Source organism: Vipera berus (assembly GCF_964194415.1).
Source record: "Vipera berus genome assembly, chromosome: 9".
NCBI classification, from domain to species: Eukaryota; Metazoa; Chordata; class Lepidosauria; order Squamata; family Viperidae; genus Vipera; species Vipera berus.
Window position 1 is genome coordinate 19,440,030 of NC_138212.1, and position 26,285 is coordinate 19,466,314.

The window sequence follows — 26,285 nt, forward strand, 5'->3', positions numbered from 1 at the left end:
TGGTCGTACGTTGAAGAGTCTCTGTAGGTTTACTGTTGAAAAATGTCATTCTCTCTGAATCCTGCAGAGAAAAACATCCAGGAAAAAATGCAGAGACTCTTTTAATCTGGCTCACCTGCTTTGGATTTCAGTCTGCCCCCGCCTCTCCCCCTGTGTTCATGGTGACCATCTGTCATCAGAAGGTTGCCCAGTGTTGATTTAATCATGATGAATAGGCCATTCCTCAACTTACAACCACAACTGAGCCCAAAGTTTTCGTTGCTGAACAAGGCAGTTGTTGAGTGAATTTTGCCGACTTTTACGACCATTATCGCCACAGGCGAATCACCACAGGTGTTAAGCGAATCATCTAGTCATTAAGTGAATCCGGCTTCCCCCATTGGCTTTGCTTGTGAGAAGCCGGTTAGGAAGGTGACAGTTGGTGATTACAGGACCCCAGGACAACGGAAGCGTCAGGAAATACAAGCCAGTTGCCAAGTGCCCGAATTTTGATGGGGATACTGCAATGGTCATAAGTGTGAAAAATGGTCATAAGTCACCTTTTCCAGTGCTGTTGTATCTTTGAACCATCTCTAAACAAATGGTTGTTGAGGACTGTCTGTGTGAGATTCTCACTGCTGTCAACGCAGATGGTAACAAAATTTTGAATTTTCTTTCAAGCTATTTATCCTAAAGGGAATTGAACCTTCCTTTTCCTAGCATGCCAAAATTTAGGAAGCAACACCTTTCTCTCCTGTCCCCATTTCAGAAAGCACACATACACACCACACAAACACACATATGGGCACCACAAAGATGCTGAGACTCTGGATAGAGTGCAGAGATGATCAGGGGACTGGAGGCTAAAACATATAAGGAACGGTTGCTGGGTATGTCAAGTTTAACGAAGAGAAGGACTAGGGGTGACATGATAGCAATGTTCCAGTATCTCAGGGGCTGCCACAAAGAAGAGGGAGTCAAGCTATTCTCCAAAGCGCCTGAAGGCAGGACAAGAAGCAACAGATGGAAACTAACCAAAGAGAGAAGCATCCTAGAACTAAGGAGAAACTTCCTGACACTTAGAACAATTAACCAGTGGAACCACCTGCCTCCAGAGATTGTGAATGCTCCAACACTGGAAGTTTTTAAGAAGAGATTAGACAAACATTGTCTGAAATGGTGTAGGGTTTCCTGCTTGAGCAAGGGGTTGGACTAGATGACCTCTGAGGTGCCTTCCAACTCTGTGAATTTCCAAAAGAATGAAATTGGTCATGTACTGCCTCCTGGTGTCAGAATAAGTATATCCCTACACTGTGTAAAGCAAGAGGTATGGTGGAAGTCACGTAAACCTCATAAAAACAGTGACATACTCTCTTGTGTCTGTCTATTTGTAACCTTCGATTGGATGCAGTGGTGCACCCTAGGGCAGGGGTAGGCAACCTCGGCTCTTTTATGACTCATGGACTTCAAATCCCAGAATTCCTGAGCCAGCCAAGCTGGCTCAGGAATTCTGGGATTTGAAGTCCATGAGTCATAAAAGAGCCGAGGTTGCCTACCCCTGCCCTAGGGTAACCATTTTTGAATCAATGTACTTCAATGAACCAAGCAACAGACATAGTCTACTAGCACAGGAGTCATAAGAATGTGGAGAACAGCCGTGCAGATAGAAGAGACCATCGTCTGGAGGAGTTGGATTTTTCCAAGAATCTCCGTTTCCTTCTTGGCAGGAAGAAAAAGGGATCTGTTTGGATCCAAGGGTTCATACTCACCACTTTTCCCTGTGGCCCTGGAGGTCCTGTAGGCCCCCTCTCACCCCGATCTCCCTGCAAAAGAGAGGGTGGAAGATCAGATGGTCATGAGCAGAAGGAATAACCATGAGGAACAGGTGCAATCAAGACCACAGTCAGATAAGGAAAAATCTGGATCTGGGCTAGAACCAGTGCTTTTTTTGTAAAAGAAAAAGGTGCCGGAACTCACACATGTCATACAACCCGCCTTGCCTACCATACAAGGTTCCATCCAAAAAAGGTGCCGGAACTCCGTTCTGAGCGTTCTATGACAAAAAAAAAACCCGGCTAGAACTGTAATCTAAGTGACTCAGACAAGCCCTTCCTTTGTTCTCAAAGATAGAGCATATTCAGCCTTGCAAGGTTCTCTTTCTATAACACGATAATAAAATTAGTTATTAGCAGGCATGACTTCCTAGTTGAGTCTGTGTTGAAAGACTGAGTCAGGAGGTCCAATTCGCCCTTCACTCTCAGCTCTCGACCCAAAACAGGAGTTCAGGAACCTGAGTTCCCCCCAAAGGGTGGAACTACACCTTCCAGAAGTCCCAGCCACCGAGGCCCATGATGAGAGAGGCCCAAAGTTGTCATTCAATCCTTGAAGGACCATTATAACACACAGTAACTCCAGCCTGAATGGAAGAGCAGGATTTGCAAAAAAAAAAAAAGAACATTGTATCTTAAGAGGAGAGGATGGATCACACCTCTCAAAAGTCTTAGGGAAAAAAATCAAGACTTTTTTTGGAAAATTAAATGGACAACTGAAATCCATTCTCTGTCACCCACATGATGGAAGAAAGACTTCACCTCACAGGGGAAAAGTTGGAATATTAGAATAGGAGAGTGGTAAGTTGTAGGAACTTGTAAGCTTACAATTCTTTGCAGACTTACTTTCAAACCAGCGCTGCCTTGAAGACCCACTGCTCCTGGTGGACCAGGCTCTCCCTAAAAGAGGCAGTGAAGGAAAAAAGACAAAAAAATATGTAGCATTTTGCTTCAAAAACCTGTGGCAGGAGAAATAAATACTGAATGAAAGAGAAAATGCCTGCTATGAAAGTAAGTCAAAGTTATTTACATATGATTTGTTCAACTCTGCACAGCTCCTGCCTGGCCTTTGCTGAATTGCTTGTATTATTTCATAGGGCAATGCTGCCCCCGTCTGGCAGCAACTGGAAGTGCAGGCATCATAGCCATCCCCCTTTTGGGGAATTTGATAGAACCAGCAAAATGGCAGATAAGGAGCCCGGGACTTTCTCTTCACGCAGGGAATTGTACAAAGTTCAAGCTTTTCTTTCTTGAATTCCTTTATTTCTATGTTTATAGACAAGAAAGGTGACATGAAGATGGCTTTAAAAAATAAACAATTATTAGCCGACCTGGGCTAAATGACCTGGGTAGTTCTTGAGGAGACACCACACGATTGTAGAATCCACTGGAAAAGGCAGCTATATTATTTATTTATTTATTTATTTATTTATTTATTTATTTATTTATTTATTTATTTAATTAAATTTATATGCTGCCCCTCTCCCTAAGGACTCAGGGTGGCGCACAACAATAAAAATTAAAAACATAAAATAGAAAATTTAAAAAAAGAATTAAACAATAAATAAAATAATTATATGACAATTAAAAAACCAGTAAAAAGCTAATTAAAACCGTAGTCAGTCCAGGCCCGCTTGTTGGAACAACCACGTCTTCAGGTCACGGTGGAAGGACCGAAGGTCAGGGGTCATCCGCAATGTCCTTCTACCCTTATTCTTACCCCTGCCCCTCCCCCTCCTCCTCCCCCTCCTGAAATACTGAACAACTGGATAAAAAAGTCAAATCCAGTCTAAACATCTGGCTATGTGACCAATCATAATATATTATTATCAGTAATAATATAGTATTATTATAAAACAATAATATACACGTAGTCCTTGACCTATAACAGTTCATTAAGAGACTGTTCGAAGTTACAATGCAAAAAAAAAGTGATTTATGGCCATTTTTCACACTTACGACCGTCGCAGCATCCCCAGGTTCACGTTATCAAAATTCAGACGCTTGGCAACTGACTCATATTTATGACGGTCACTGTGTCCCAAGATTCCAGGGTCACTTTTTGTGACCTTCGGACAAACAACGTCAACGGGGAAGCCAGATTCACTTAACAACCGTGTCCCTAACTGAACGACTGCAGCGATTCACTTAACATCTGTGGCCAGTGAGATCGTAAAATGGGGCAAAAATTCACTTCATAACTATCTCAGGTAGGAACGGCAACAATTCTGGGCTCAGTTACGGGCATCAGTCAAGGACTACCTGTATTAGGAAATTTTTTAAAAAGGCCTGCCTGAAAGTAATGGCAGATCACTCATCCTTATTACTAAAAGGACTTTCCGCCTCAAACCCTCTTAAGCCAGCCAGTCTGAACTTCTGCGTTTTCCCTTTTCCGACTTTACTATTAGACACAATTATTTGCAATATGAAAAAAACAAAACAACAACCACAGAACGCCTTGACCGTGCAGATCCATCTAAGCAGCAGCAAAGCTTCCATTTCCCCGTGGGAATATGGGTTTTGGCCACTTCAAGGGGTTCGGAACACCAAAGGCCACGGGCTTCCCCAAAGCTTTACAGCAAAGGTGGGTGAGGCCCTCTGAAAAGGCAGGGCGCTCAAGATTTCGGGTTGGGGAGTTCCCCAGACCCTCGCTTCTCCTTCTGCAAGGGCCTCTAAGTATCTCCAGATACAATCTCGGCTGAAACCTGGAAACGGTGAGATGGAGGGACAGCCAAACAGAAAGGAATTGTTTTGGGAATCATCTTGGTTTTAAAAAAGGATGAATAATGCAAAAGAAAAAAGAAAAAAAGGGAGGGGGTAATAGGAAACAAAAAAGGCAATGAAAGGAACTTTCCCCCCCCCCCCCAATGTTCTACAAAGTGAGGTTGAGAGGAGAGAGAAAGAGATGGAAATCCTCTTTTACTTACAATTTTTCCAGATGGCCCAGGTAAGCCTGACGGACCACGTGCCCCGGGCTGGCCCTGGGAAGACATTAAGAAGAAAATGCATATAACCCACTCCCAATTCATCAGAAGCGCTTGGAAGAGGTAAATGAAGCGAATGATTCAAGTTAAGAAGAACAGGAAGAGGCTCACGACCATACCTTCTCCCCAGGACCACCTTTGCTCCCAGGAGTGCCTGGCAAACCCTTTGGGGAAATAAGAAAAATCCAAATTACTTGCTGTACACCAAGCCTCCCTATAGGATGATTCATTCGATGATCTGGCTACAGAGAAGCCAATTGGAAGCTCTGGAATCATTTTCTCCCAGAGTGGGGCACTGTTCCAAAATAGCATGAGATGGGAAGCTCAGCCAAACAACACCTTAGTGGCCTGGGATGTCCCTTCGAAACAGACTTGACCACCTGGCCAAGTCCCTTGGCAAGATTTTCAAAGTGGTTTGCCATTGTTTCCTTCCTAGGACTGAGAGAGGGTGACTGGCCCGAGGCCACCCAATTGGCTTTGTGTCCAAGGCAGGAGAAGAACTCATGGTCTCCTGGCTTCCAATCCAGCATCACCATCACAACACCAAACTGGCTGTCATTGCCTTCAAGTCAGACTTGACGTCTGGTGTGTATATCAGGAGTGTCCAACCGTGGCAACTTTACGACTTATGGACTTCAACTCCCAGAATTCCCTTTGGCCACCTGGGGAACTCTGAAAGTTGAAGTCCATAAGTCTTAAAGTTGCCAAAGTAAGATACCCTTGGTCTGCATGAACAAATTCCTGTCGCTTTTCTTGGCAACATTTTCAGAAAATCTTTTTTTTTCCTTCCAGGGGTGAGAGAGAGGATCTGGACGAAGGTCATCTACATTGTTTCTAAACAGAAACAGAAGGTTTTTTAAAAAATTCCAGTGCCTTTTAACTACTCCACCAACTGTCCTGTCACGATGCCCTGGCATCATTTTAGAACTTCTGCCAGCCTGGGAAAAATAAGCGGTGTTTTGAAATTCAGCAACAATTACGGATGCAATTATTTCGCTGGACACAAGTGACTCTCCTGTTTTATTGGAAGGAACCCATTTCTGTAGCCATTCCCGACAATTCCCCATCTGTCTGGCTTTTTCACTTTTGGTAGGAGATTTCCTGAACTTGCCCATAATACATAATTTTCCATTAGATCTCCAATTTGCAGCAATTACAATTTGGGCAGGTACCAGCCGATTTTTAACAAAAACCTGGTGATTTCATATCAGAAAAGGCTTCCAGGGATGTTGGGGGCTTTGGGCTGGTTTTTGTTGTTGGTGGTGTTGTTGTTTGGAGGAGAATTAAACAGCAGGTATTTGATTTTTAAACTTTGGCAAATCTAGTTTTGGGTGGATGGAACATATTTTGGAACCACACGATACTTACAGGCACTCCTCTGTGTCCCAGAGGCCCTGGAAGGCCTGGCTGACCCACACTTCCCTATATGACAAAAAAAAAGAGAGGGAATAAATGGACGTCGCTAAGTCTCCATCAACCTGGCCGTGGGGTGTGCATGTCTGCGTGAAAGCGACTGAGAGTTTACAGTGGGGAAGGTTTATGACTTTGGAGCTAAGCGGCTGGCTGTATTTTGGAAAACTTGAGAGGTCCATCAGAGGCCACCAAGGACCTCACAGTTCAACCCCGAGCTACAAATATCCTCCTCTGTTGCTACCACTTGATTTTCTCTTCCCATGTCTCTAAAACATTCAGCCCTAAACTTAAAATCCCTTTTTCTGGACCAGCTTTCAGGCTGCTGTGAAGTCCCGGTAAGATAATTTCATAGAAGGCAGTAAGAGCCTTGGTGGAGCAGTGGGCTAATGCCTCCTTAAGTAACACCAGCTGCCTGCAATTAGTGCAGGTTCGAGTCCCACCAGGCTCAAGGTTGACTCAGCCTTCCATCCTTCCAAGGTAGGTAAAATGAGGACCCAGATTGTTGGGGGCAATTAAGCTGACTTTGTAATAATGCCGCTTGGGGGTGTGTGTGAAAGCCCTAACAAGCAGGCATATACATAGAATGAAGGCTACTGCTAAGCTTGTAAGCCGCCCTGAGTCTTCGGAGAAGGGCGGGATATAAATGGGAATAAAAAAAAAATAATACATATAAAACAAGTCTAAGAGATGCCAGAACCTCAAGAGTAAGGTAACCAAGCTTGAGGAGCTGATCAACATTCAGTTGTCCTTCATCTACACGGTGAGGACCATCTTAGCTTCCTGATTAAGCTTGAAGGTCTGGAACTCTTCAAAAAGAGAATGGACCACCATTTGTCTGACATGACACAAGGTCTCTTACTTAAGCAGGGGTTTGGACCAGAAGACCCCCAAGGTCCCTTCCAACTCCATTATTCTATCTTCTATAATATTAGGAAAGATGCAAAGAGAATGGCAAATACAGGTAGTCCTCGACTTACAACATTCATTTAGTGAAGTTACAACAGCACTGAAAAGTGACTGATGACCGTTTTTCAAACTTATGACCGTTGGAGCCTCCCCATGGTCACGTGATTTGGATGCTTGGCAACTGGTATGTATTTATGACCGTTGCGGTTGTCCCGGGGTCGTGTGATCCCCTTTTGCGACCTTCTGACAAGCAAAGTCAATGGGGGAAGCCAGGTTTGCTTAACAACCGTGCTACTCACTTAACAACTGCAGGGGTTCACTTAACTGTGGTAAGAAAGGTCATAAAATGGGGCACAACTGACTAAACCACCATCTTGCTTAGCAATGGGATTCTGGGGCTCAATTATGGTCGTAAAACGAGGTCCCCAACCTTCTGAGCACCAGGGACCGTTTCCGTGGAGAGATTTTTCCACAGACCGGAGGGTTTGTGGTTTTGTGTGCTGCCTGCATCTCGCGGATGGGGCCTTGCCTGTTTGTGCGGACTGGTTGCTGGCATGCCGTGGCCCAGAACTGGTCCACGGACCGGCGGTTGGGGACCCCTGGGCTACCCGACAGAGGGGATCTTTTATTTCCTGTCTTTAAAACTAAAACAGAACTTAAACTAAATTTCAAATGGAATATCCCAGCCTGTAGATCTGACTAAAGCAAAGTACAGCTATCCCTCAATGTAGAACCATTTGTTTAGGGACCATTCAAAGATATGATGGCACTAAAAAAAGTGGACTTATGACTGGTCCTTGCATTATGACAATCGAAGCAGCTCCATAATGACATGACCAACATTTGGGCCATGTTTGGAAACCAGCTTCTATTCACAATGGTTGCAGCGTCCCGAGGGAGGCGGGGTGTCTCGTGATCACCACTGTCAACCTGCCCAGAGGGCTTCAAACAAGCAAAGTCAATGGGGAAAGCCAGATTCATTTAAACAGTGGGAAAGGTTGCAAAACTGGGTGCAGTCGTTGTGGTGACTCACTTAATGACCACATCACTGAGGGACAGAAACCCCAGCCCCAACTGTGCCCATAACTCGAGGAATACCTGTCAAGTGGACTGATTCCCATGACTTGGCCATTATACTCTGTTGCTGCAGGCTAAAATTGCATTTCCCTTCTTTGTTCTGACTTCACCTTGCTGTCTCATATCAAGTTTTGCTATCAAGCACGGTTTCAAGGTGTGTGTTTTTTTTCTACCACCTCTGCACTGGATTTCTCTTTCTTAAGTGTGCGTAACTTCATTGTGTGCTTTACAGCCCATTTCGTTCATCTATCAACATTGTTTTGAACTGAATTCCATTTCTAGCATGCAAGGTATAATCTAATTCACCAAAGTTATGTCCTCTGCAGATCAATAAACAATTCACCACCTCATCAACCAAGATGTTAATAGAAATGTTAACCAAGGGAAAAGGAAGGCTAAATCGTACCGAGACAAATGTATGTTGATCCAGAATCATGCTTCTTCTAACCCCCACCATCCTCTCTTGCAACCTACAGCATTCAGCCCCACTAACAAGGACATAAAAATAGTAATGTTAATAGGGTTAGGGTTACGTGACTTCCATTAAATTAGCAGTTACACTACCTCATGAGTCTTAAGACATCCAAAACATGTTACGGTCATGGCAACATCTGGCTATTCCTGGTTGATTTCAAAAAGCTTAGTAAGGCCAACCACTGTCACACAGATCTGGAGGATTACAGGGGAAGTTGAAAAGCATCTTAGGAGAATGGTCTGGCAACCCACTTCAGGATCATTTCCAAGAAAACATCATAGGTGACCATTTCCCTGAAGTCATCAGGAATCAAACTGGACCAGAGAATAATTTATTTATCTGCAGGGAGATAAAGTGGGGAGGGACATCTGTATTTTCTAGGTTAGGACCCGGCTCCCTGCTCAGGAAAACACAAGAAAATCTGTCCTAGACTCTTAGCTTGCAGCCCCAGTTCTGATGGCCCTAAAAGAATAACTTCCCCCATTTCATCTCTGGATATTTTTCCCCTAGGTGAAGGTGGGCTGATGGAAGGGCTGGTCAAAAAAGTCAAGACAGCACCCATGCTGTCATGGTGGTTCTTCCGTCCAAATGTGCTGCTGTTGACCCTACTCAGCTTTCTGAGATTAACCATGAGTAGCCAGATGTTGCACTTCTTGAGGGCATCTTCTTACCTTCACCCCAGGAGTGCCAGGAAATCCATCTTTGCCATCAATCCCAGGAAGCCCCTAGAAGGAGGGGGGGAAAAAGAGTGAGACATTATTTCTGACCTCTAATGGAAAATTAAGCAAGCTTCCCTAGGTGATTAATCCCAAATCTCGCTGGGCTGGAAAGAAATTGTACTCACCCGTGTTCCTTTGGGGCCCATTTCGCCCTGAGAACCGCTGAAGCCACGAGGACCCTCAAAAAGAAGAAAGCAAAGGCTCTGTTAGTATAGCAACCATCACGAATAACAGAATAACAGAGTTGGAAGGGACCTTGGAGGTCTTCTAGTCCAATCCCATGCTCAAGCAGGAAACCCTATACCAGGGGAAGGCAACCTCGGCTCTTTTATGACTCGTGGACTTCAACTCCCAGAATTCCTGAGCCAGCTATGCTGGCTCAGGAATTCTGGGAGTTGAAGTCCACGAGTCATAAAAGAGCCGAGGTTGCCGACCCCTGCCCTATACCATTAACAATACTAACAAGTACTTGCGAAGTACTGCCATGTTTTAATAAGCCCTACCCCGAAAATAAAGGTAAAGGTAAAGGGACACGGTGGCTCAGTGGGTTAAGACGCTGAGCCTGTCGATCAGAAGGTCGGCAGTTTGGCGGGTCGAATCCCGAGTGCCGCGTAACAGAGTGAGCGCCTGTTACTCGTCCCAGCTTCTGCCAACCTAGCAGTTCGAAAGCACGTAAAAATGCAAGTAGAAAAATAGGGACCGCTACGGTGGGAAGGTAACAGCGTTCCATGCGCCTTTGGCATCTAGTCATGCCGGCCACATGACCACAGAGACGTCCTTGGAGAAGCGCTGGCTCTTCGGCTTTGAAACGGAGATGAGCACCGGCCCCTAGAGTTGAAAACGACTAGCACGCATGTGCGGGGGAACCTTTACCTTTACCTTACCCCAAAAATAAGCCCTAGCTTGATTTTTTGGTGGGATGGGCCTAATATAAGCCCTACTCCCAAAATAATCCCTAGTTTTGGGGTAAGGCACATACCTTAAAAATCAAGCTAGGGCGGGGGTGGGGGGATGGAGCCACCCCACGCACCCTGCATTTGCTTACCGTTGCAGCCAGGCTTCCCATGCCCTGACCCCTAATTCTTGTATGGCCGCTCGCGCGCGTCACCCCTGGCCTTCATTTTGCTGTCAGAGGCCTTCAGGAAAGGCCTCTGCAGCCGAGAACCAAAAAAGGACGGGGGGCACTGCGTGCGTCAATCTGGAGCTCGATTCTTGGCTGCAGAGGCCTTTCATGAAGGTCTCTGACGGCAAAATGGAGGCCGGGGGTGACGCGCATCAATCCGGAGCTCCATTCTCAGCTGGAGAGGCCTTTCCTGAAGGCCTCTGATGGTAAAATGGAGGCTGGGGGGGAGGGGGGACGGCAACACATGCGAGAGGCAGTGAGTGGGCCAGCTGAGCTGTCAGTACCGCCACTGCAAGGTGACACAGGGGAAAAGGCATCCCCTCAAAATAAGACCTGGTGTCTATTTTGGCGGCGGGGGGGGGGGGAAGACTGGGTCTTATTTTGGGGGAAACACGGTAAGTCCAGGAAATCAACTGAATGCTAACCTCCCAAGTTCAGGGTTTTAAGAAAAGCAAACGTTGCTTCATGAATAAGGGCATCAGAACATACAAACTAGGCTGGACTGGGCTAATTCTTGAATGAGAGACCATTCAGACATCCCAGGACTGTAGGTCCAGACTGAGAAGTCACAGAGGCCTCAGCTCTGAAACTCTAACCCGATTTTTCAGCTTTATTTACTTCAATAAATAATTCCAAAAATACATGGAGAAGAGTATTTCTTGCAGAAGAGTATTCAAGTTCTGCAAATTCCTTGGAAGGAGGAGGAAGTAGAATCACCAGCTTTAATACACACATATATTAATCCACTGTGTGGTGGGAGCTATTCAGTTCTCCCCCAGGAATGGTAAAGGAACAAATAAATTAACTACAACACAGATACCGGTAGTTCTTGACAGACAATTGTAACGGAGTGTGCCCCATTATGGTCGTACGACATAACGGTTACCACATACGTGACCGTTTATGACTGTTTTTGCAGTTGGTGGTTAAACAAATGTGGTAGTCCTAAAGCAGCCACAGTAGTTGTTAAGTGAACATTTTGGTCGTTATGTGAACCAATGGTTTGCTATAGGCACAGTTTTGCCAAAAATTGGAAGGGCCATTTTTGGCAAAACTATCATAAAAAATGCAGCTCCAAGATTGTGGGATACTGCAAATGGTCCCACAGCAGCCATGTTGCTGAACGCCCAAAGTTTGGTCATGTGAATGAGAAGCATCAGAACTCCAGAATCTGGTCATAAGCTACGTTTTTGGGTCAACTGCAACTTGAGAACTATCTGTAGAGTGTCATTAGCGCTTTTTGTATGGAGCTCCGCTTTTCAAAGATTTAATGCAGTTCTTCGGGGGGGGGAAATTACTCACAATTTCTCCCTTCTCTCCAATTTGTCCTGGGGGGCCCCTGGGACCATCTTCGCCCTAAATCATGGTTACAGAGAAAATAATGAGTAAAAGTGTTTATGCAACAGGATTGGCCTGAGCAAATCCATTTTGGCTGCGGCCCTTCAATACGCATAATGGGCTAACTGCAAACCAGTGACTACCTTTGCTCAACATACCAGTTACACCAGTTTGGGTTCTTTGAGGCTTCGTGTGATGCAAGGAACTGAGGTTCCTGGCCTCTCACTAAAATAATCCCAGCACATCAGAAAAAGCTGCCAGGTCAGGAAAATGGGGGTAATCTGGGCACCATTACTCTTAAACTCTGAAAGTGTGAGAAAATGTATGGCTAAGAGGTGAGCAGCACTGGAGACGGGCCCAGGTAACTTCAAGTGCTGTAACCTTGAGAGCTGCAAATCAAGAAATCCATCGCTCAGATCTTGCCTTGCTTAAGCATCCCATATTCTCTAAGAGTCAAATTTACAGGATGTAATGAATGCCAATCATCAGGTTTTATAAGTGGGTACAGGAGGGTTTTTAGGATGGAAATTCTCGGGATCAGAATCACCCCCAAATTCTAAATGCTGTCATGAAAGGATTACAGATTCCTTCTTTCCTTCCTTCCTTCCTTCCTTTTTCTTTTTCTTTCTCTTTCTCTTTCTTTCCCTCCCTCCCTCCCTCTTTCTCTTAAAATGCTACTATTTATTACGACCGTGCTTTTTTGGAGGCAAAGGGTAGATCAAGCCATTTCCCATTTCCAAGTAGTGTCCACCATTTGCAAAGTTCAAAAATACACCAAGAAGGAGAATGGGTGCATGGCTCCTTTAGCGTCCCTTATGAATCCATCCAAGAAGTTCTTCCTGGCAGTCAACCTCCTTGTGGCAAGCCAGGCAGAATACAGGGAAACGTGCATAAACCACACGTCTTTCAAGGGAAATGTGACATTTTGCTATTTTTTCCCCCTCCTCATCTAAGGAATTTTGCCCAGGAAAACGAGAGAAGGAGCTCTTCTACCCCGACACTACTAGCCCCATGGGGCTGGGTAATTAATGAAAAAAAAATAGAAATGAACATAAAAGGGACAGAAAATTACCCGGGGACCAACAGCTCCAATACTCCCAGTCATGCCTTTGTAACCTTGAGGACCCTAAAAAAAGAAAACAGCAAAAAAGTAAAGCGGAAATCTCACTCTGCTGAATATCAGGATCACAACTCCTCTGCACTTCATCCGTCCAGGAGGGATCTTCCCTTAAAGCTTCTCAGAATTTTATCCAAGTGTGCTTTAGTCAGGATCAAGGAACCGAGACTATCACAACGAATGGCTCAGGCTAGTTCCTTTACTGCTGTTCGACTAGAGCAGGGCTTTTCAACCAGTGGTACGGGTACCACCTGTGGTACATTGGCATCTGGCAGGTGGTACGCGAGCATCCTAGAAAAGTGGTAGTGGGGGAGGGGAATGAGCTGAACTGGTGGCAGCACCACACAAGCCTGAGCGAGAGACGGCTGGAGCTGCAGGGCTGTCAGGCCTCAGCGGAAGCGCCAGGATCAGTGCCAGGATCCAGCTGGAGCTCGGCGCTGATCCTGGTCCTTCTGCTGAGCCCAGAAGCGCCGATCAGCTGGAACGTTGCAGCATCTCCAGGGTCTTGTGATTTACATTCAGATTCTTGGCAACCGATTCATATTTATGACGGTCACAGTGTCCCAGTGTCATTGAAGTGACCAAACCTGCTGCAAGCACCCAGCAGATAGGGGGGAATAAAAACCAAACACTCCCCCACCCCACCCCCGCTACCAATCCTCAACAGAAATGCTCACAACAATGAAAACCTTGGACAGGAGGAAGAGCGCCGCCAGGCGGGCAGGCAGGTGACTTGCTCAGCTGTGGCTTGGGGGGCATTTTTTTCAATGCCATTGTAACTTTGAACAGTCACTAAGCAAACTGTTGTAAGTCAAGGACTACCTGTACTTCATCACTTTTTTCCCTTTTTTGGTCATCTACCACCTTGCTAGGCGACTGGTGGTACTCAGATGTTGGCATATCCTAAACGTGGCACAATGGGTGAAAAGGTTGAAAAGCCCTGGCCTAGAGCAGGGGTAGGCAACCTTGGCTCTTTTATGACTCATGGACTTCAGCTCCCAGAATTCCTGAGCCAGCCTGGTTGCCTACTCCTGGCCTAGAGGTAAGAATCTTGCCAGATTTCAGGGAGGATCTTTAGTTCTTTGGCCCCTCCTCTCTTGCAAACCATTGCCAGATTCCCACAGAGTTTTGCAGCTAAAACACAAGTGTTGCAATTCATGTGATTTGTCTTCTTCCCCAGCACCTATAGGCAGGGCAAGAAACAATGGATGGAGGATAATGGTGCTGGAGGAGATCAAGCTATAACTTCCTTGGACGATCCTAGAGAGCAAAGGGTAACGCGTGCTGCTTTAAAACGAGCAAAGAAAATAAAAGAACAAGACCAGCAAAAGTCTTCAGAATCTTTACAACGTACTCATAGCCAAGCAGTGGGAGGAGCACGGCCTAAAGAAGATAGTCCTATCAAAGCTGTGCTCCAAGAGCTTTGGGAGGCTATGCATGGCAACTAAATTCTTAACTTGGAATGTTAATGGACTAAATTCACCACAGAAGAGGAAGAAAGTTTTTCAATATTTAAAGCAATTTAAGATAGATGTTATATGTTTGCAAGAAACGCATATTAGAGTTTTGGATCAAAAGTATTTATCGAACTCGAGGTTGGGTACGCAATTTGTTGCTTCTGCAGAGAACAAGAAAAATGGAGTGGTTGTTTATGTTAAAAGTGCCTTAACAGCAGACTTAATTGAAGCAGACAAGCATGGAAGATATGTCATGATTGAGCTGCTGTTAGAAGGTAAAAAGACGCTTTTAGTTGGATTATATGCACCTAATCAACAACAAGCTGACTTTTTTAGTTTACTACACACAAAGCTTACCCAGTTGGATTATAAATCTTTTATTTTTATGGGGGACTGGAATGGTGTTTTGGATGTACAGCTGGACAAGGCTGGAGTTTTCAAGCGCATTCCAGGTCATGCTAGACTGCCTAAATCTTTTTTTGAAATGAAGGATGACCTGGAATTGCGAGATATTTGGCATGAGAGACATTTGCAGGAGAGGGATTATACTTTTTATTCTGATAGACATCAATCTTTTTCGAGGATTGATTTTATTTTGCTGACTAATGATTTTTTTGGAGGATCAAAAAGGTGAAGATTTGTGCAAGAACTATCTCTGATCACAGTCCAGTTTGGTTAGAGATTGATAAGGAGAAAAGAGACAGGCGCTCGTGGCGCGTAAATGAGAATTTGTTTAGAAATCAGAGAAATGTGGAAGAATGCAAACAGCGGATGAAGGATTTTTTTGAGACTAACATGAATAAGGGTACCTCTATGGATATGGTTTGGGATGCTAGCAAGGCCTATATGAGAGGGGTGTTGATATATATGAATAATAAACATAGACGTGCAGTGGAAACTAGAAGGAAAGAACTGGAGAATGAAATAAAAGAAAAAGAAAAGGCTTTGATTTTGAACCCAGAGGATGTGAAGACCAAGGAGGCTATTAGACTGTTAAGAGGACAATTTGATAAATTAATGGCTGACCAAGTGGCAACCAATTTGCGGTTTGCCAGGCATAATACTTTTTGCAACGCTAATAAACCAGGTAGATGGTTAGCTTATAGATTGAGGAAAAAACAAAGGGCTTCTAATATGGACAAAATTGAGCATAAAGGAAGGGTTGTGTTTCAACAGGATCTTATTAAGGACGCTTTTGTGGATTTTTATTCAAAACTATATGCTAAAGAGGAAATTAATGAAAAAGATATTGATATATATTTGGAGAATGCTAGCATCCCGGTTCTTACGCAAGTACAAAAAGAGGGGATTAATCAACTGATTACAGAAGATGAAATTTTCACAGCAATTAAGGAATTGAAGGTGGATAAAGCACCAGGTACGGATGGCTTGACTGCGGCCTATTACAAAAATTTACAATTAGAGATGATAAAACCGTTAAAGGAACTGTTCCAGACAATTCAGAGGGGGGGAAAGGTGCCACCGTCTTGGAGAACAGCTTTTATTTCTTTGATTCCGAAGGAAGACCAAGATGCTACTCAAGTTAAAAACTATAGACCAATATCGCTTTTAAATACAGATTACAAGATATTTGCTAAGGTTTTGGCTAATAGACTAATGAGGGTTCTGCAACAGGTGATCCATGGGGATCAAACGGGGTTTATTAGTGGTAGGCAAATGAAAAATAATGTGAGGCATATAGTTGATGTGTTAGAGTTTTTGGAAAGGAACAACCAGATCGCTGCGGTGCTAATTTTTTTAGATGCTGAAAAAGCTTTTGATCAATTGAATTGGAAATTTTTGCTGAAAGTTTTAGACAAAATGGATTTTGGGGAAAATTTTTTACAACCGATTAGGGCATTATATCAAAAACAAACTGCCCGAATTATAGTTAATAATAGCTTGACAGAAGCATGTAATATTGAGAAGGGCACAAGGCAAGGGTGTCCATTATCGCCCTTGTTATTTGTGTTAACATTAGAGATATTATTGGTTAAAATTCGGAATTCAGGAAAAATTAAGGGGATACAAATTGGAGATCAGGACTACAGATTGAGAGCATTCGCAGACGATCTGGTTGTTACAGTGACCCAGCCAGAGAACTCCGTTGTGGACCTGATGGAGATAATAACACAATATGGGAAGGTTTCTGGATTTAAAGTTAATACACAGAAAACCAAAATTTTGGCCAGAAATATGACAGTTTCGCAAAAGGCTCTCTTAGAAGGATTAACTGGATTTGAGATTGTTAAAAGGGTCAAATATTTGGGGGTGATTTTGTCGCCCTCTAATACAAAGCTATATAAAAATAACTATGAAAAACTATGGGGGAAAATTCAAAAAGAATTGGAGAGTTGGGAAAAATTGCAATTGTCTTTGTTGGGACGGATTGCAGCAGTTAAAATGAATGTCCTGCCTAAATTTTTATTTTTATTCCAAATGATACCGATTCTTAAGAAAGATTCTAATTTGGAGGAATGGCAGCGAGGTATCAATAAATTTGTGTGGGCAGGGAAAAAGCCACGAGTTAAACTTAAGATTATGCAGGATACTCGTGAGAGAGGTGGCCTTAAATTGCCTAACTTTAAATTATATTATGAAGCTGCTGCATTAGTAGGAATAAGTGATTGGATTAACTTGACGCAAGGGAGGTTATTAAATCTTGAGGGCCATGATTTGTTGTTTGGCTGGCATGCATATTTGTTGTATGATAAGAAGGTAGACAACGTGTTTAGGGTGCATATTTTAAGACAGGCATTGCTGAGAGTTTGGAAGAAGTATAGACATAAGTTAAGTTGTAAGATACCACTGTGGGCAATTCCAAAACACGCAATAGAAAATATACATGCTGGCTTCAAACATGATGTGACTACGTACAAGGAGATCCTTAGCTTGGAAAGAAATGTTTGGTGTTTGAAATCATATAGCCTCTTGCGAGATGAGAAGGTTGTTCAAAATTGGTTTCAATATACTCAGTTACGGGCCAGGTGGAAAGAAGATCAGAAAAATGGATTTACAATGACTGATGAAAATTTGATAAAGCAAATTAGAAATCAGGGACCAGCACATATCAAACGGATATATCTTGCATTGATAGAGATTGACTCAGAAACAGAGCTTGTTAAGGATTGTATGATAAAATGGGCCCAAAACATCCAGGAAGTTATTACAATGGACACTTGGGAAAAGATTTGGGTGAGGAACGTAAAATTTACTCAAGCTCAAAATCTAAGGGAGAACTTTTACAAAATGTTTTATAGATGGCATTTAGATCCTAAAAAGCTTGCAAGTATGTATCCGAATTATCAGCCTAAATGTTGGAGGTGCGGAGATGAAGATGCAACATATTTTCACATATGGTGGACATGTAAGAAGGTTAAGGCTTTTTGGATAAAAGTCTGGTGGAACATGCAGAAGATTTTTAAACAGAGGATAAAGTTTTGTCCGCAACTTTTTTTGTTGGGAATAATTGCAGACGCTACAGTTGTGGACACTAAGTTGATGTTGAACTTAATTACGGCAGCAAGACTTTTGATAGGCCAATATTGGAAGAAAGAGGAACTGCCGACCATAGAAGAGTGGACTTTAAAGGTTTCCGACCTGGCAGAGATGGCGAAGATTTCGGCCTATTTGAAAGATCACTCGCAAGAACGCTATATTATGGAATGGAGAAAATGGATTGAGTTTATCCAGATCAAGTATAGGGTCAAGAAGTTTTATGTAGCATTTGAATGAGTCTTCTTTCGTTTTTTCTTTTTTTTTTCCTTTTCTTATTTTAGTTTCTTTTTATACATATTTGATATTATTAAGGTTTGTCTTATCCTATATAAGCTAGAGAGTGTTGGATTTTAGAGTTTATAGTTGTTAGTATATGATTGTTTATGATTGCTTTTTATATATATACCTTGTATTTAGCTTTGGGAAGTCGGGGGGGGGGGGAGGGGGGGAGGGGGGGGAGGTAGGGGGGAGGAGGAGGGAGGGGGAAGGGGGGATTTTTAAAGGAAAATTGTACTTTAAAACTTTTCAATAAAAAAAAAAGAAACAATGGATGGAAACTATCCACGGATAGAAGCAACCTAGAATTAAGGAGAAAATTCCTAACAGTCAAGACAATTAACTCCAGTGGAACAAATTGCCTTCGGACGTTGTGGGTGCTCCATCACTGGAGGCTTTTAAGAAGAGACTGGTCAGCCAGTTGTCTGGAATATAGGGTCTCCTGCGAGAGCAGGGCGTTGGACTAGATGACCTCCAAGGTCCCTTCCAACTCTGTTACCTTACCATCAGTGGTGAGGCCGGCCTCTACTCTTTTGACCTTCACCACATGGCTCTGCCAATTGGCATGGGGTGGTGGTGTCGAAGAGTGTAGGCAACTGTGGGGAAGGTTGATGTTGTAACGATGTTCTCTCCACCATTTTAACTTTTAATACCATAACCCTTCCTTCTAATTCTGTTTTTAACTTGGTTCTTATTGACCTGTTTTAACTGTAAGCTGCCCAGAGTCACATAGGTGAGATGGGCAGTATAGAAAAGGGATGGATGGATGGATGGATGTTTGGATGGATGGATGGATGGATGGATGGATGTTTGGATGGATGGATGGATGTTTGGATGGATGGATGGATGGATGGATGGATGGAATCTTATGGTGCCTTAACTGAGACACACAAGGCTCAGAGCCTTCTATTCCATATTTACCCTGGTGGACTCAGGGGATCTGAGAGCAAGTGATGACCGCAAAATCATTCAGGAAGCTTCTAAAGAAAACCAAGCTCAGACAACTTGAAGAAGGGAGAGATTGTGTTTCTTCCTCTCCAGATCAACCCTGGCTTTTGGGAAACAGAAGTCCCATCATGAAAATTTATTTGGATTCAGAAGATTTAACGTGCGAGGGATTATACAGAGGCAAAATAGGTAGACTGGGGGAGTGGGGCAGTATCGAGGAGAGCAGCCAAAGCCTTCTCCAATGGCATCACTAGCAGAATGAATAGGACTTCAATTCCTGTAATCCCAGATAGCTGGCTGGGAATGATGGAAAGTCATACCCAACACTTGTCAAGAGCCCGATGCTAAATTTTGATGCTACCAGACTATGCTTCCATTATTGAGATTCAGAGAACTAGACTGACCATCTGCACAGAACAGGACTATGTCAGGACATGGTGGCTAATGTGGGATCCTTGGTGCTCAATGAGCTTGGTTGTTTTGTTTCAGAAGTTTCCATTCCCCAACTAGGTAACATCATAAGTGCTTCATCTCTCAGTCCTTCACTGGTAGGTCAAGCTACTATTATAACAGTATACAGTCTATATCAGGGGTCTTCAAACGTGGCCCTTTTATGACTTGTGGAGTTCAACTCCCAGAATTCCTCAGCCAGGCACGCTGGCTGAGGAATTCTGGGAGTTAAGCCCACAAGTCATAAAAGAGCCAAGTTTGAAGACCCCTGGTCTATAGTTTAAACAGGAAACAAATACCACAGTCATCAGTACTGATGATGTTACCTGGATGGGTAATGAAATGTCTCCAAGAAAACAGCCAAGCTCAAAGAATAGCAAGGACCCTTCAGTTCAAACCTGATGTACCATTATTCTCTTCTAACAGTGGCTAATATATGAAATTTGAAGGAACTTGGGATCAGCTGACTTGAAAGACCATTTCCCTCATTATTGCCCTGTTGAACCAGTAAGACCAAGGGACATTTTCATGACGGTACTAATCTTACAAGATATTTACGTGGCAATTGTTACAACTTCCCTCCGTCCAGTGCGCTCCCACAGAGAGGGCCTCCTCAGGGTGCCTCCGATCAAAGAATGTCGATTGGTGGCCTCCAGGGGGAGGGTGTTCTCTGTGGGTGCGCCAGACCTATGGAACCGCTTGCCGGTTGAGCTCCGGATGGCCCCCGACCTTTGCTCCTTCCGGCGCGATCTAAAAACGTATCTATTTGAGCAGTCTGACCTGGTCTGATGGGTTAGGGTTGGGGTTTTAATACATCTTAACTACTGTTTTAACCTTGGGCATTTATTTAATTCGCTGTTAACTTTTGTATCCTGTTTTTGTATTTATTGCCCTGTAAACCGCCCTGAGTCCTTCGGGAGAAGGGCGGTATAAAAATCTAATAAATAAATAAATAAATAAATCTGTTTGGCTTATTTCCTATAGATTCTGACACATGCTAATCCTTCTCACCCGCTATATTTTCAATGCCTCTTCAAGATATCCTTCTTAACTCACCCTGCCCCTAGCTCTGACCTGTTTTATTCTTTTTATCCATTTTTATTCATCATATTTATTACATAGGGACGCGGTGGCTCAGTGGGTTAGGATGCTGAGCTTGTCGATCAGAAGGTCGGCTCTTTGGCGGGTCGAATCCCGAGTGCCGCGTAACAGAGTGAGCGCCTGTTACTCGTCCCAGCTTCTGCCAACCTAACAGTTCGAAAGCACGTAAAAATGCAAGTAGAAAAATAGGGACCACTACGGTGGGAAGGTAACAGTGTTCTGTGCGCCTTTGGCGTCTAGTCATGCCGGCCACATGACCACGGAGACGTCCTAGGACAAGCGCTGGCTCTTCGGCTTTGAAACGGAGATGAGCACCGGCCCCTAGAGTCGGAACCGACTAGCACACATGTGCGGGGGAACCTTTACCTTTACCTATTTATTACATGAATGGTTTTTTTTCAATGTCCTAATAGATAATCACTAGGTGACCTTGGCAGGTCTCAGAAATTAAAGTAGGACTGGACCAGGAAGTTTTAAAAACTGTTGCTAAGAAAACTGCAAAGAAATATTCCTGTTGCCACCAGCTGAGCTTGATCCATGGGAATCTTTACCTTTTTCTCTATATAGCTTTATTGAAATTGATTTATTACATCAGATGTTTCAGTTGGTTTTATTCTGCCTGCTACTTAGGGATTATTCGAAGCAAAGAAGCCTGGAGCTGTTTTGAAGTCAAGCAATAAAAAATAGATGGACAAATAATCACCGGTATTGCACTGAATTGCAGTCTCTTATATTTCTTCCCTTCCTAGGCTGGGGTCTCTTTCCAAGACCCTTAAATGTAGTAGGAGTTTTGTTGGATATTTGTGCTCCACATCCTAGAAACAGAATCCAAATGTAAAAGACTATGTGCCCGAAAAGCAGTACATTGAAAGTTTTGTATGTTAGGACATCTTGTGATTGACCTGCGTGTTTTAATTAGCTTTAATTAATTGACTTGGAAGAGAAGCTGCTGAAGCAAGGTAGCACCTCTTTTTATTCCCTCTTGTAAGCTGTGAGATAACAAACTTCCAACTCTAACCCCATTCAGATAATTATTTTCCCTTTTGGTCATAGCAGGCATCCAGTGTCAGCTAGAAATTTGATCCTCATTAATCTGTCACTTTCCTTTTAAAGCCACCCCTTTGCAAGTTGAATTCCAGATGGAGGGGTGACCCTTGGTGGTGTAACTAATTCACGAGGACAATTTAAACAAACAAGATGCTATTTGGCACCTTTTTAAATATCCTCATAGAATTGTAGTGTCGGAAGGGGCCTTGGAGGCCTTCTAGTCCAACCACCTTAACAAGACACAAGTCCTTATACCATCTCGGACAAAGGGTTGTCCAATCTTTTCTTGAAAACCTCCAGCAATGGAGCACCCGCAACTCTGGCAGGCAGGCTGTTCCACTGATTAATAGTTATTACTGTCAGGAAGTTTCTCCTTAAGATTCTCTGACAAGCTTCCATCCATTGCTTCTTGTCCTGCCCTCCAATGCTTTGGAGAATAAGTCAACACCCTCTTCCCTGTGACGACCTCTCAAATCCTCCAGTTCTGATATCCATCCTGCAAATTCTAAATTATCTGCCAACACAAGTTTTATGTAGTGGGTTAAGTCAATAGGCAAGGAGCGACAAAACGTCAAAGCATCTCTTTATAGTCTCCAGCAAAAAAATGCTCAGCTACAGGCAATGGCTGGTACTTATACACGTAAGCCCTTAGGTGTTCCTCCAATTACCTGCATGAATTCTCTTGCCCCAAATACAAATGTTCCCGCCGAAACTGTTGGGGCTGACCCTTAAGCTAGCTCGGCTTGGCAGGAAATGCCTACTTAGCTTCTTCACAATAGGCGAGGGTCCATGGCTTGCATCATTACATTCCAGTACATAACAACAAGATTTTCAGAAAAAGAGGCGAAGACACCTTCTATCACCTTTGGTAGGCAGGCAAGAAAGCTAGACATTATTGGGATCAAATATATATATATTAAGTCAGAGAATTCTTAAAACAAGTGTACAAGCGAAACCAAGGGCGAGGACGGCTCCTTCCTCATAGTTCTCAGAGTAAATGCCTTACAGAGGCAGTAGTTTGCTTTAGTTTGGCAAGATTCTGTCTATAGGCGAGGAACAATTAAGAAATTTGCTTGGAGAAATCACATGTCCTTCTTGGGTTTTTTTTTTGAGCCTGACCCACACTTAATAATCCTCCCTCCTCCTACTTTCCCCACAACAACAGCCTGCAAGGTGGGCTGAGCTGAGAGAGAACGACTGGCCCCAAAGTCACCCAGATGACTTTCAGGTCTAAGGTAGGATTAGACCTCACGGGATACCACTGTGGCGTTATTGTAACCTCAATCCCCAAATCCCCAGGGTTTAATTCACTTACCATCTCCCCTTTTGGTCCTGCCATTCCTGGATGTCCACGGGGACCTTCTGCGCCCTAGGAAAGAAAGGTAAACCAAGAAGGGATTATGAAATCTGCAACCTGGGAAGATGATATCCCACAAACCATCATCATCCATGGCCCAGAAGGGGTCACTGAAGGCGTATTTTAAAATGTGCAATGTGCGTAAAAAGGGAGAGGGCTTGGATTGGGGTGGTCATGACCACCTTCTTGACTTCCACCTATCTTCTTCCCATGAGTGGACCTCCACACGTTAAAGTTACCAGTCTTGAGAAAAATGGATATATGGTATAATAAAAATTATATTACTTGGATGTATGAGGTCTCAGCACCTACTGTGTTTCCTCGAAAATAAGATTTCACTGGAAAATAAGCCCTAGCCTGATTTTTCAGGACGCTTGTAATATAAGCCCCACCCCAAAAATAAGCCCCAGTTAAGATTGTCAGCCAGACGGACACATATTTCCCCCAAAATAAGACCTAGCTGGAAAATAAGCCCTAATGTGTCTTTTGGAGCAAAAATTAATATAAGACCCGGTCTTATTTTGGGGGGAACACAGGTACTTATGAAGAGAGATGTCCTATATTGTACATAATAATCACCTCTAGATGATCAGATATGGAAGCTTAGAAATTGTGAGAAAGTTGAATAATTATGCTTGCTTGTCAGGCTCCTAAAGTAAAAAAAAAATGCATCTCCAGCTTTTCCCATTTCTTGTTTGTCCTTATCAAGCCTTGATGGGAGAGTGGAAAAAGGGAATAAGGCTACAGGAGGGTCTATGGCACAAGAGTAATAAAATCTCGGGAGCCAAGGGAACGAGATTAAGAAGTAGCAATAATTAAATACATTACCGGAGGCCCTAGAATGCCTTGTTCTCCAGACAGGCCCACATCACCCTTCGGACCCTAGGAAATAAAAGCAGACAAGTATCAAAGTGGTAGAAAGGACAAACATCTAGAGACGGGCTTTAAATCAGAGGATTAGAAATCAGCCTGACTGCTTGTTTAAACTGTCAACTACAATCATACCAATTTAGGTTTCCCTGGTGCCCTACCCATTGTCAGAATTATACCACTTCTAAATTATCAGTCAAATGGAGCCAGTGATCCTGTTGGCAATGACTTTGGGGGTGCCAGCCGCTCTGTTCTCAGGGGCCACCAGTTCAAGGAAAGCTAACATACAACATACCCCAAAGTTTAACAAGCAGGCAAGGTTGGCCACATTAGTGCGTCTCAGCCTTGGCCAGTTTAAGGTGTGTGGACTTCAGTTCCCAGAATTGCTGGCTGGGGGATTCTGGGAACTGAAGCCCGCACATCTTAAACTAGCCAAGGTTGAGAAACATTGGGTTACATGATTGAGACTTCTTCAGCTGGCAAACCTGGTTGGATTGGATGACCCTTTCTTACATGCTAATCCACTAGTTTGGTTGGCAATAAATTTTGGGATGGAATTCGATAGCTACAGTCTCCCAAGAGCGCTGAGAAAACAGTACAGGATCTGAACAAAGCCCCTTAATCTTCCCTAGCTAATGTTCAGTCAGTTAAACAAACAAAAAGAAAATGAAGGGAAGGTGAAGCATCTCCATTCTCACCGGCCGGCCTTGTCTTCCAGGCTCTCCAGCAACACCTGATTTGCCTCTGTGTCCCTGAAAGGAAAGCGAATCAAACTTTCAAAACAAATGTCAATCAACAATTTGTAAATGGGCAGAAGGAAAAACCTTGAGAAGGAAGAGACACAACCAAGACAGCAGTCAGATAAAAGAAATCCGAGTGTGGGCCAGGATTATAATCTGAAAAAAATGACTCAGACAAGACCCACCCTAGTTCTTACGAAACCAAGAGGAGGAGCGAAGCACATTCAGACTTGTACAATTCATCAGGGTCAGCAACCACCATCATAGGAGGAAAGGTACAAGTAACACCTCTGCAGCTCTGGGTGCTGGTTTCCTTCTGAGGTGGTAGCTGTGCAGGAATTGAGTATGCCTAGTCCAGAGAAAAGAAGGAGTAGGGTAGACGTGACAGCAGTGTTCCAATATCTCAGGGGCTGCCACAAAGAAGAGAGGGTCAACCTATTCCAAGCACCAGAAGGCAGGACAAGAAGCAATGGATGGAATCTAATCAAGGAGAGAAGCAGCCTAGAACCAAGGAGAAATTTCCTAAAAGTGAGAGCAATTAATCAGTGGAACAGCCTGCCTCTGGAATGTATGTGTGCTCCATGGCTGGAGGTTTTTCGGAAAAGATTGGACAACCATTTGTCTGAAATGGTATAGGGTTTCCTGCCTGAGCAGGGGGTTGGACTAGATGACCTCCAAGACCCTTTCCAGCTCTTTTTATTCTGTTCATCTGGCATGGAGCCAGAGTGCCTATGGAACCGTCTTTGACTCAGGGTGCCGCCGTTCGGAGAATGCCGTCTGGTGACCCCCAGGGGGAGGGCGTTCTCTGTGGGCGCGCCTGACCTGTGGAACCGTTTACCGGTTGAGCTCCGAATGGCTCCCGACCTTCGCTCCTTCCGACGCGACCTAAAAACCTATTTGTTTGAACAATCCAGCCTGGTCTGATGGGTTTTGTTTTTAATTATTGTTTTAATGTAATTTATTTTCTACATTTGGGCACTATGGTTTAATTTGTTTTTAATTTCTTTATTTTGGGTATTTATGGTATTTATGTCCCTGTTCACCACCCTGAGTCCTTCGGGAGAAGGGCGGTATACAAATCAAATCAATCAATAAATAAATAAATAAATAAATAAAAATTATCTCAGCCCACCCCACTGGATCTGGCAGACAGAGCACGTTGTAAACCTCATCAATTAAAGCAGGGGTCTTCAAACTTGGCCCTTTTATGACTTGTGGACTTCAACTCCCAGAATTCCTCAGCCAGCATGCCTGGCTGAGGAATTCTGGGAGCTGAAGTCCACAAGTCATAAAAGGGCCAAGTTTGAAGACCCCTGAATTAAAGAATACTGACCTGCAGGGTGCAGGAAGAGATCCTTCTCTGCAGTTGCTCCCCTTCTTTGGAACGTTTCCCCCCCCCCAGAGGTGAGGTGGACACCCCCTCCCCTCTTCCGGCCTTTCAAAAATGTTCGAAAAAACCCGTTTGTGCCAATTCACTTGGGGACCAAAGAGGAGAATGCAGCCCCCGGAGCTGCTTACTGCCTCTCCATCTTTTTAAATACTTTATTCTTGTTTTAAGTGCCTTCTAGTATAAGCTCTTTA

At 43.8% G+C, this 26,285-nt stretch overlaps 1 protein-coding gene across 1 annotated transcript in view; it reads right to left on the reverse strand.

Moving 5' to 3' along the window:
- COL9A2 (collagen type IX alpha 2 chain) overlaps positions 1 to 26,285 on the reverse strand; it is a 71,806-nt gene that overhangs the window by 18,626 nt on the left and 26,895 nt on the right. Inside the window, exons 12-23 of the mRNA XM_081335410.1 lie at positions 24,663 to 24,716; positions 23,923 to 23,976; positions 23,053 to 23,106; positions 12,916 to 12,969; positions 11,808 to 11,861; positions 9,508 to 9,561; positions 9,335 to 9,388; positions 6,161 to 6,214; positions 4,912 to 4,956; positions 4,736 to 4,789; positions 2,655 to 2,708; positions 1,749 to 1,802 (exon numbers count right to left, since the gene is read on the reverse strand). Of these exons, the coding sequence (XP_081191536.1) occupies positions 1,749 to 1,802; positions 2,655 to 2,708; positions 4,736 to 4,789; positions 4,912 to 4,956; positions 6,161 to 6,214; positions 9,335 to 9,388; positions 9,508 to 9,561; positions 11,808 to 11,861; positions 12,916 to 12,969; positions 23,053 to 23,106; positions 23,923 to 23,976; positions 24,663 to 24,716 (639 nt within the window). The remainder of the gene's footprint in view (positions 1 to 1,748; positions 1,803 to 2,654; positions 2,709 to 4,735; positions 4,790 to 4,911; positions 4,957 to 6,160; positions 6,215 to 9,334; positions 9,389 to 9,507; positions 9,562 to 11,807; positions 11,862 to 12,915; positions 12,970 to 23,052; positions 23,107 to 23,922; positions 23,977 to 24,662; positions 24,717 to 26,285) is intronic.